General features: G+C 47.2%; 1 protein-coding gene across 1 annotated transcript in view; it reads right to left on the bottom strand.

Annotated features, from left to right (window-relative positions):
• NELFB (negative elongation factor complex member B) overlaps positions 1-10,989 on the bottom strand; it is a 15,900-nt gene that overhangs the window by 2,619 nt on the left and 2,292 nt on the right. Inside the window, exons 2-10 of the mRNA XM_009994345.1 lie at positions 10,653-10,816; positions 10,402-10,501; positions 9,427-9,657; positions 6,705-6,890; positions 5,647-5,759; positions 4,646-4,748; positions 3,613-3,708; positions 1,856-1,998; positions 832-938 (exon numbers count right to left, since the gene is read on the bottom strand). Of these exons, the coding sequence (XP_009992647.1) occupies positions 832-938; positions 1,856-1,998; positions 3,613-3,708; positions 4,646-4,748; positions 5,647-5,759; positions 6,705-6,890; positions 9,427-9,657; positions 10,402-10,501; positions 10,653-10,816 (1,243 nt within the window). The remainder of the gene's footprint in view (positions 1-831; positions 939-1,855; positions 1,999-3,612; positions 3,709-4,645; positions 4,749-5,646; positions 5,760-6,704; positions 6,891-9,426; positions 9,658-10,401; positions 10,502-10,652; positions 10,817-10,989) is intronic.

Genomic DNA, 10,989 nt, shown 5'->3' with positions numbered 1-10,989 from the left:
TGCTGAAAACTGCAGTGAGATTTTTCTTAGTGGCTTTTAAAACAGGTAGCCCAGGCAGGTGGCTTTGATCTTCCACACATAAAAGATTAGGAGCAGAGGGGTGAGAAGAATATGCAGAAAGCCCAGGTCTCCATCAAGGCTGAAGTCCCAGAGCAGCTTGCTACAAAGTCCCCATCTCCACCACCCTCTGTTCATGGCCACATCCACCTCCTTGCACCCCTCAGATTCCATAGGGAGCAGCTACAAACCATTCACCAGAGGAAAACTCACCCATGTAACTGGACAGCTCAAAGGCTTCAAAGGACACCAGAGCTGGGGTGAGGGAGTGGGAAGTGAACCCCCGCAGACCATTACTAGGAGCTGCAATTCCTAAGATTGCTTCAGAGATCTCCTGCACCTTAGCCCAGAGAAGTCAGTGCAGAAGGGAATCCCAGAGAAGAATTTAAGGCTGTGTTTAGTCCTGTTTTGTTACAGGGTTTTTCACCTCACCAGGAATCTCTGGCCACATGCAATTATTATGAGCAGCAGAATTAAGTCACCTGCTTGTCTTTCAGATTCATTCCAAGCAGATCTCAGCTAATCCCACTGTCAATATTTTGATGTAAGGAATTCCTGACCTTCAGCCACTGCCTCTAAATTCAGATCAGCAGAAAAGTATCCAAACTGCAGGCAAGAACAAATACTTCTGCAGGGCCTTACAACTAAGTGACCAGAAGAGCCAGAGCAGAACATTTTGACTCTGAAATCACTTTCACTCCTGGTTTACTTGCTTCCCAGGTGTCCAGTACAAGGCAAACTAGCTAGAGAACAGAAGATGAAACAAAACCTTACCTAGTGCTGGCAGCAGCCTAAGGAAGGCATTCTTGTTCCTCTGTTTGGTGATGTGAAGGATGTAATACAGCCCAATCTCACAGGCTATTCTGTTCTCCTGCAGGAATCTGTTACGGTAGAAGCAAAGTTTCTTAATGAATAAAGCTAAAAGAGATTTTCTTTTTTTTAAAGAAGGTTTAAATACTGTTGGATAGCAGTCAAGCAGTTACAGCAGTGGCTAACCTTAAACCCCCTGAAGAGCAGCTGCTCAGTGACTGAGTTCACCACCATAGTCCAGAAAAACTGACCATTCAGCAAACACTGCACTATCTCACAACCAAACAGTTGGGTTTGATTGTGAACATTTATCATAGTAGCAATGACAGAAATGCTATTCAAAGTGGGGTTTAGAAGAAGCCCAGACACTCAAAGATGATATAAAGTCCATGACTGTTTAGTTTTAGTTTCCCAAAGATCAAATTTCAACACTGTCACAGAGCAGATCACAGCTACCAGGATACAGTACAGAGTCTGGCAGAGTCTGGACATTAGTGCAAGATGTGAGCACAACAGAGCACACACAAGTTTGATTTCTCTTTTTGACATCCCTGGAGAGATAGGTTATCAACAGCAAGTGTCTGTGTGACAAAAATGCAAACACTGCAATTTGCAACAGCACGTTTCAGAGCCAAGCATGGGCACTCACCCAGCTGCACCCAAATCCCACCACATATATCAAGTATCTGCTTGGAAAGCCACACAAGCACCATATTTGAAAGCAATAATACCAAAAATATTAATCTGCAATCTGTCATTACAAGAAATAAAATTTAACTACAAAAAATTGTATTTGAGGAATTGTGGTGGAAACCTGTTCTAAAGGGGAAGTCCATGTTTGATTAACCAGGACTACATCTTACTCCAAGATAGTCTCCATTTTACCACATAAAGCTTTTTTTTTTCCCTGACAGTTCTGTCTGGCTCCTTGGTGTTTTGCTTTGGTAACAAGACTAAAGGTGCCCAGGAGGTGAGGCAGGTGACATACTTGGTGAAAGCTTCAGGAATGGTGCTGGGGTAGGGAATTGGCCCCTTCTCCTCTGAGGGCAGTTTCTGATCGACGTTGAAAGTGTGATCATCCACAACAAAGGACATCAGCATAGGCAAGAACTTGGTGATCAAGTCAGCTTCCTTGGAGGGATAGAAGAGCAGAGGGAAAAGAAGAACCCCTTCATCAATCAGTTCATGCCGCAAGATGCTGCCAGAGCAGTGTAACCAACATTGAGGTAATGAGCCCCATCCTACCCTTAAGGAAAACAAGCTTTGAGACACCTCATTCCAGTCAAAATTCTTCAATAAGCCACTCATGTTCCACTGGTAATTTAGAAAACTGTTCTTCACCTCATCTACAGAAATACTTCTGCTCAAATTTTCTCTTTTGACATCAAGCAGCATTTCTTCTGTGAGGTCTTTTCCACCACAGCTGCCAGCACTGCACCTTAGGGGTGGTCCCAAACTGCTTGTGTATCAACAAGTCCAAATCAATTTGTTCATTCCCTGAGCTGACAGGGGTCAATGCATGAATAGCATCAAATACCATCAGAAGCAACAATAAAGAGCAGCTCCTCACACAAGGCACATCAACCTGTGCTGTATCAGTGACTGAGTGGGAGGTTGCAGCTGTGGCAATCACAAGTAGAACAGGTTTTTAAATACTGATTTGGACATTTCAGCCAGTAAAACATTTTGGAGAGTCGAGATGTGCCCCCAGGCAGACATTTGCTGCTTTACATTCAGAGCAGAAACAGGAAATTTCTCTTCAGAAACAGCCCTGCTGTGCAACACCATGGTGAACCCTCCTGCCACCAGCTGAGCACACATCACAAAGAGTGTCAGGGATAGGAAGGGACCTCCAAAGATCATCAAGTTCAACCCTCCTGCCAGAGCAGGACCAAAACTAGGGCAGGACACTCAGAAAGGCACCCAGACAGGTCTGGAAAGGCTCCAGAGAAGGAGACTCCACAACCTCTCTGGGCAGCCTGTCCCAGGGCTCTGTCAGCCTCACAGCAAAGAAGTTCTTCCTCATCTTGAGGTGGAACTTCCTGGGCTCCAGTTTGAATCCATTGCCCCTTGTCCTGTCCCAGCACACAAGTGACAAGAGCTTGTCCTGCCTTCTTGATGCCCTCACGTATTAATAGACATGAATTAGATGCCCCCTCAGTCTTCTCCTCACTAGACTGAAAGCTCTAGGTCTCTTAGCCTTTCCTCATAAGGCAGGTGTTCCAGATCACATCTGCTCCCAGATCACATTAGGGTTGCCTAAAACACCAAGCAAAGTGTTCCCAAACCATGGAAAGCTTGTAGCTGGATGTGGCATCACACAGGATTGTTCCAACAGGTACCTGGAGGGGAAAACCACTTTTCATGTCAATGAAAACTTGAGTGCTGCCAGTTTCAGACCAGCCTCTGAAATCCTACTTTCCTCAAACAAGATCTTATAACCAATCCATCAGTTGTGTAGAAGCTCCCAGGAGCAAAGAGCAACCAGTGAGAATTTAACAGAGGTACAGTTTCATTTTTAAAGCATTAAGGGCCAGGCATCCATGTAAATAAACAAGCAGGTAAATGAAGCTTCCAACATGTCCACTAGAGCTGCTGCTCTGTGACCACTGACATGCTTTTTATAAGAAAGCTACAAGGAGAGGTTTGCAGAACGAACATTGGATCAGGGACACAGTGAAACAATAAACAAGTCTGAATTTGTTTAGATGAACACGTTAAATCCCAACCATCTCAACAGCTCACCATTTTTGGTTCCTTGAAGACTTGACTGTCAATCATGTCCCAGGCCCCCTGTCCCAAAGACAGCATCCTGAGGAGCAGCAGCAGATCTGGGCTTTCCTTGAATTTTAAGGGAAGGAGAAAAACAGCCATTTTGGTCTTCCACAAGTTGCACAGAGAGATATTTATCTGGGAGTAGTGGTTTACACTCAAAGCTCTCCTGGATTAGTAGCTTTATCAAAGATTTCTAGAGATATTCAGTTATCTGATTTAACAAACAACTGATTCTTCTAATGGGAATCAAGTAACAGACAACTCTGAGGGTCTGTGGGGTCTTGTAACATTTTAGAATATGCCAAAAAGTGGGTAGCTGCTCTGATCATGACACTGTTTCTACACGTCTCTCTAGCCAAATGAGTACCCTGAAATACAGTGTGTGACAGGACAAGCCAAGTCTTCTCAGCAGAAGAAACCATGTGGAAGACTGACAATGTTATTTCTTTTATTTTGTGCCCTGAAACCAAAACCATTTTCAGTCTTAAATTCTCATGAGGTTACTCAAAAAGTTACTACTCAAAAGTTACTCAATCCAACACCACCACCTCAGGGATAAAACCAGCCAATGCCTCACACTGCTCAGACACCTGTAGGCTCCCCTCCTTTCAGCACTCCTGCAGACACTGCTTGCAGGTCAGCAGACCAGACCAGTGGCAATTAATTCACTGCACTTACTGTGGCAGGGGAAAAAAAAGGTGCTGCTGTCAGGCAACCCAGTAGAAGGCACATGCTCTGTATATGCACAGCTGTTAGGATAGAATAAGCCATGCAAAAGGTTCCTTGTCAATTTGGAGAGCTCCAAAATTCCCACCTCCAAACATTGTCCTGAAGAGCTCTAATGTCTGTGCTACAAGTGGCCAGGCAGCATCATGTTTCCCTTATTTCAATGTACACATGCATTTGAGAATTAATTGTACTTCTACAGTGCCAGTACTCTGCTGATGAATGCTGTGTAATAAAGACTGTAGTTTGGATGAGGTATAGAAGCTGTGACACTCACCCTGGGTAAGGTGTCCTGCCCAACCAGGTCTTGCAGGTGCCTTATGGTACTCAAGGCTAAGGTGTTAATGGCAAAGGGATCACATAAGATCATTGATAAGTCCCTGAGAAGAAATAAAAACCAAATACATGAGATATTGTTTGTACAGCTCTGTATCCAGCTGCAGGACCAGTGCACATCACCAGAGTGGGATGTTTCAGCTGTGATCCCACATTTAATCCTGAGGGTGTTGAGACCCTGGCCCAGGTTGCCCAGGGAAGCTGTGGCTGCCCCATCCCTGGCAGTGTTGAAGGGCAGGTTGGATGGGGCTTGGAGCAGCCTGGGCTGGTGGGAGGTGTCCCTGCTCATGCAGGGGGTTGGGACTGGATGATCTTTAAGGTCCCTTCCAGCCCAAACCAGCCTGGTTCTGTCACAGAACTACTGAGGCTGGAAAAGACCTCTGAGATCATCAATTCTATGACTCCATGAACTATCAGATGTGACATCAGAACAGTGTATGCCTGTGGACACTATGTTTTAATAAACACACATACACACTGCTGAGTTCAACAGAAGAGGCAGACACAGGGCAGGTACTGTACCAATATTTTTACACTGATAACATAAAGTGTGAATCTCTGTCCCTTGTTACCTACAGGTGCCCACCTGAGGAACCTCCTCCTGCCTCGTAAAAAACCCAGCGATGTTATTTCTTTGACTTGAAACTGCACATTATGTGAAAATAATTACTACAGGTCTCCTGCACTGAAATGAAGCAGGAGACCTCCCACAGTCAGTTACTAGGCCACAGGGGACATCCAGGGGGGCAGCTTGAGCAGTACAAGCCATGTCACCAGAACATGCCTGGCCATGCCCCAGTGCAGCTCAGGAATGCGCAGGATGTGACTGCACAGAAGAGCTGCTCCAGCTCTAGGGACCACGAGCACCCACAGCACCCAGCAGATGTCCTGACTGCCAGGAACCCATTCCCAGTTTCTCAACAAACAGCCCAAGTGCCTCACCCCAACACCTGCTCTTGTCCTTTCTTCACCCCATCCAGAAACCCCTGCAGCTCCCGAGCTCTCTTGTTGTCCACAAACTTCTCCCGAATGCAGGCGTCCAGGCACCAGGTGAACTGCAGGAAACAAAGAGGAGAAGCTTGATGGACCCTTGAAAAGCCTTAAACCAGCAGAAACATTTATGTCACAGAAAACAGGCTAAGAATAATCTCCAAATATCCCGAGTTGGGAGTGTTCAGCCTGGAGAAGAGAAGGCTCCAGGGAGACCTTAGAGCACCTTCCAGGGCCTGAAGGGGCTCCAGGAAAGCTGGGGAGGGACTTGGGACAAGGGCAGGGAGGGAGAGGAAAAAGGGGAGGTGGTGAGAGCCTGGCCCAGATTGCCCAGGGAAGCTGTGGCTGCCCCATCCCTGGCAGTGTTGAAGGGCAGGTTGGGTGGGGCTTGGAGCAACCTGGGCTGGTGGGAGGTGTCCATGGGTTGGATCTACATGATCTTTGAAGTCCCTTCCAACCCAAACCAGACTGAGACTCAATGAATCAGTGTGTTCTTTCCATACACTTAGGTACAGTACAAGCTGGTGACAAGCACAGGAGCCCAGAAACACAAACCTCCCAAAGGGCAGAGATATCCAGGGACATGAACCTGCTGCCCCTTCCTCCCTCCCAGGAATGACATTCCCTGGCAATTAAGAGCAGCAATTAATACATCACTGCCCACACACCTGATCAATGTGGATTCACACAAGTGGGAGGCTTACACAGAAACAGCATCACTCAGCAATGATATTATGGGATATTTTAGCCATTGCAACGCCACTGGCACCCCCTAAGGAGGGGATACTGACAGTGGAGGTGCTTCTGCTGGGGAGCTGTGTTATCAGCATGGAAAAAGACAGTTAAACAAAACAGTTTACCTGACCTAAAATGAAGGGCTTTTCCCCCACCCTTTCAAAAAACAAGATGAGGCTGCTCATGGCTTGGATGGGCCCAGGTTCTGCCCTCAGATCATCTCTGTGGCCTCCTCTGGACTCCCTCCAGTCCCTTCTGTCCCACATGATTCACACCTTGTGGCAGGGGTCGACGTTGCAGATTTCACTGATCTCCAGGTCATGCAGGGACATGAGGAGCTCTGCCCGCAGGGTGCAGTAGTGGACATTCCTGGTCCTCAGGAACAGGGTCCTCAGGAACTGCAGCACCATGTCATAGAGCTTCACGTTCTTCCCAATCATCTGGGTCAGCTTCTGAACCACCTACACTCACAGAGGAAAAAACATGCTCTCAGTACCAAGAAATGCTGCTACTTTGTAACAAAAATGTAAATTAATTCTTTTTTTTTTTTTTTTTAACATGATTTATCAAGGTTGAAACATCTGCACTGGCCCAACTTCCTGAAAAGGAGCTACTTATCGCAAGGTGGCCAAGAGTTGGTTCATGAGATGTTCACCAAGTCTTTCATAACCATAATGTGAGAATAAAGAATGTCAAGAAAAGGGTTTTTTTGCAAAAGGAGATGGAAACATTTGGAAAATAAGGTGCTCAGCTATTTCAGAGAATCACAGAGTGTCAGGGGTTGGAAGGGACCTCCAAAGATCATCGAGTCCAACCCCCCTGCCAGAGCAGGACCAAAACCAGGGCAGGTCACTCAGAAAGGCATCCAGACAGGGCTGGAAAGGCTCCAGAGAAGGAGACTCCACAACCTCTCTGGGCAGCCTGTCCCAGGGCTCTGTCACCCTCACAGGAAAGTTCTTCCTCATGCTGAGGTGGATTTGAGATGGATAAGAAGCAGAAACATTTACTGCTGAATATAATTTATAATTATTGGAACAGAAACAAAATTCATTTTTATTTGGCACTTTATTCTTTACATCTATCTACTTTCAGCCTACAGGCATGAGAACAAAGGGAGGGCTTGTGCTGGGATAGAGTTAAATTTCTTCACAGCAGTTTGTCTGGGGCTGTGCTTTGGACTCATGCTGACAACAGTGCTGATAAGACAGGGATGCTTTAGTTCTTGCTGAGCAGGGCTTGCACAGCCCCAAGGCCTTCTCTGCTCCTCACCTCCTCTGTCAGCAGCTCCACTGAGGGTGCACAAAAACCTGGGAGAGGGCACAGCTGGGACAACATCTCTTGATGCTCTTGGGCTTTGTTTTCCTCTCTTTGTTGTTTTTTTTCCCTTACAAATTTTTTTTCTACATTTCTTTTTAATGATGAGTTTTTATCTCAACCCACGAGTTTTTTTCTTTTACCCTTCCAATTCTCCCCCACAACCCACCAAGCAGGAGGAAGCAAGCAGGTGTGTGGTGCTGGTCAGGGTTAAACCACAAGTCTGCTGTGTAAACCTGAAATGAACTGCACCAGAGGGTTTACACTGAAGGGGCTTCTGAAAGCAAAACAGACCAAGCCAAACACCCACTGTAACAGATGTGCCACCCTCACTGAAATTAAAGCCTTAGACTGGAGCAGTTCTGCTCTGGAGACAGGCTGGGAGAGCTGGGGTGTTCAGCCTGGAGAAGAGAAGGCTCCAGGGAGACCTTAGAGCACCTTCCAGTGCCTGAAGGGGCTCCAGGAAAGCTGGGGAGGGACCTGGGACAGGGGCAGGGAGGGAGAGGAAAAAGGGGAAGGGATTAAAACTTGAAGAGGGAAACTTAAGTGAGACAGCAGGAGATGATTCTTCACTCTGAAGGTGGTGAGACCCTGGCCCAGGTTGCCCAGGGAAGCTGTTGGCTGCCCCATCCCTGGCAGTGTTGAAGGGCAGGTTGGATGGGGCTTGGAGCAGCCTGGGCTGGTGGGAGGTGTCCCTGCCCGTGCAGGGGGTTGGAACTGGATGATCTTTGAGGTCCTTCCAACCCAAACCAGTCTGAGACTCTGGGATTATACTGCTCTATCACTACAATTCATCAGCATTCCCAATAGCAAATCCCTTCCAGAAACTCTGGTATTTCCCTTTTGGAGCACAAGCCTCCTGACCTGAAGTGACACATTCCAGCTGAACCAGTGCCCTGACCTGCTGTCACTCAGAAGAGGAGAAACCCACTGCTCCCAAGGCCTGTGTCACTGCTCCTCCTACATCAGCCCTGCCTGTGATCCAACCTATCTCCTCACAGTGGCTCTGGAGCCAGCTGTTCCCTTCTTTGAGCAGATCCAACTCACTGCCTTGGAAAACTACTCATTGGTTTTGTTTATGAGAGTTTCTGGAGCAACTACTGAGCTGAATCAGCTCATGAAAGGGTCTGGTAATCACCAGAGGTCCAGGAGGGGAGGAGCAGCACCTGCCTGTTCTGTGCCAAAGTGTTGGAGCAGCTCAGCCACCTCATGTAATTCCATTCAAACAGCAGCTTCTCTGAATGCCAGTTTAGCTACAGCTTTCAATGGCCTTCTTCATTTTTACAAATGTCCTGCTAAAAAAAGAACTAAAATTCCAATAAAAGAAATTGAACCTATTCAAACTGAGAAAGGTGTTCAGCCTGCAGAACAGCTGAGGCGTATTAAAGCCTGATTGAGCAATAAAGCAAAAAAAATGGCCTTGTTAATTTTTTTTTAAAAAAAAACAGCTTAGGACATTGATCAATTATTATACAGCACTGAGTAACTACTAAAACAATTCTTGCTGCTTTCATCGAGATATGTAAGGGAAAATGGCCTGGTATTTCTTGCAAACACTTCATATAGCTAAAGAACTTTGGTAGCAAAGTCAGGAGGGTGAAACAGACACTCTGTTACTTGAGGTTGACTGGAAGCTGAGGGGTTCCACCCTGAAAGATAGGTAAGGGTGTCCCTTGTCCTTACCTCTCCTTGACGTCTTGTTTTGGGAGATGGACTGAAGAAATTGTGCAGGACAGAGATGTCATTGCTGAAGAGAATATTTTCTTTCTCCAGGATGTACTGCTTCAGCAGGGGGGAAACCTCATCCCCAAAGAGAGCCTGGTTATCCTGCCAGATCTGGCGCTTCACCTCCACTGCACAGGCTTTGTACAGGTCTTTATCAGCCATCACCAGCTTCAGCTTCTTCTCAGGGACCTATGAGCAATGGAACAGTTACCAAAGTGCAGAGCACCCACCTGCCTGCCCAAGTAACGAGTAACTGGCTGCAGGAGTCATCCCAAGCACCAGCTCAGGCAGCCTGGTCACTCACACAACACCATCAAACAGCAGGCACAGCCACAGAGTCACCTTTTCCCTCACCCACTCCTCCAGCTGCCAGCCAGTCCCAAGACACTGGCCTTCAACCACCAAATCAGGCACCAAGCTTCTCCTCATTTCTTTCAAAGAGGGGGAAAAAAAAAAGAGTTCCTTTAAACCTCTGAAGCTGAGATTTGGGGTGATGCTTCAAAACTCAGTGATGTACAAAAGCTGGAGCAGCAGTTTTAAATCAATGACCTGAAGCACGAGGCTACTCCTAGAGGTTTCTATTTCACAGACCTGAATCTCACTCCCACCTACTTCTAGTTGCATTCTTCAAATCTTATTTTCTACTTTCCATCAGCTTTTAAATCACCTGTGGAAACAGTCACTCATCAGTGAACCTGACTATTTTTGGGAAGCTGCATGTATCAAACAAATAATTAAACAGTCTTATCTGACTGTGAAAATGTGACCTGCTTTCTGAATTAAGTCTACTAAGTTGCTACCAGGTGCAAGAACAGCAAATCTTCTGTCAGCTCCTAACACTGAACCACAGACTTGCAGATGCAGCCCAGGAGGCAAAGGGAATCCACACACCAGAGATGTAGCAGAGCAGGCCAACAGGCACAGTGGTGTTACCTTGGGCAAGTGCTTCATGACACACATCACCACGGGCTGTATGGAAGGCATCTTGACCAGGGAAAAGCTCTTTTCTAGGAGATCTTCCAGCTTCTTGTATCTGAAAGCATGTGAGAGACTCAGTACAATGTAACAGCAACGGACCAAAGTGGCTCATCATGAATCCACTGGAATCCCCCAGGAGTCCCACCCTGCTCTGCAGGATTCCCTCACCGATTTTCACACCAAATCCCCAGCTCCCCCCCACCAACCTCTCCTCGACTTTCCCTTCCAAAGCGATGGTCGAGACCCTCTCCAGCAGCTTCTCCCTCAGCTCGTCGAAAACCGACTGGTGGAATTCCAGGCGGGGGGTGCCGTGCAGGTCCAGGAAGGGCAGGGCAGACTGCAGGGAGGGCAGCAACACCCCATTCTCTGTCTGCAACACAAACACCGGGCTGGGGCTGGCAGCTCCACCGGCCGGCAGGGACCGCCAAACCCTCGCTGGTTATGGAAATGAAAAAAGAGGGAAAACCCCACAAAGCACCGACCCCCTCCAAATCCCCACAGACCCCAAAAATCTCACAGACCCCCCCAGAACCACCACAGACC

Source organism: Chaetura pelagica, unplaced genomic scaffold, assembly GCF_000747805.2.
Source record: "Chaetura pelagica isolate M959 unplaced genomic scaffold, ChaPel_1.0 scaffold132, whole genome shotgun sequence".
NCBI classification, from domain to species: Eukaryota; Metazoa; Chordata; class Aves; order Apodiformes; family Apodidae; genus Chaetura; species Chaetura pelagica.
Note: the sequence above shows the minus strand (reverse complement) of the source record. Positions and strands in the feature narration are given on the sequence as shown.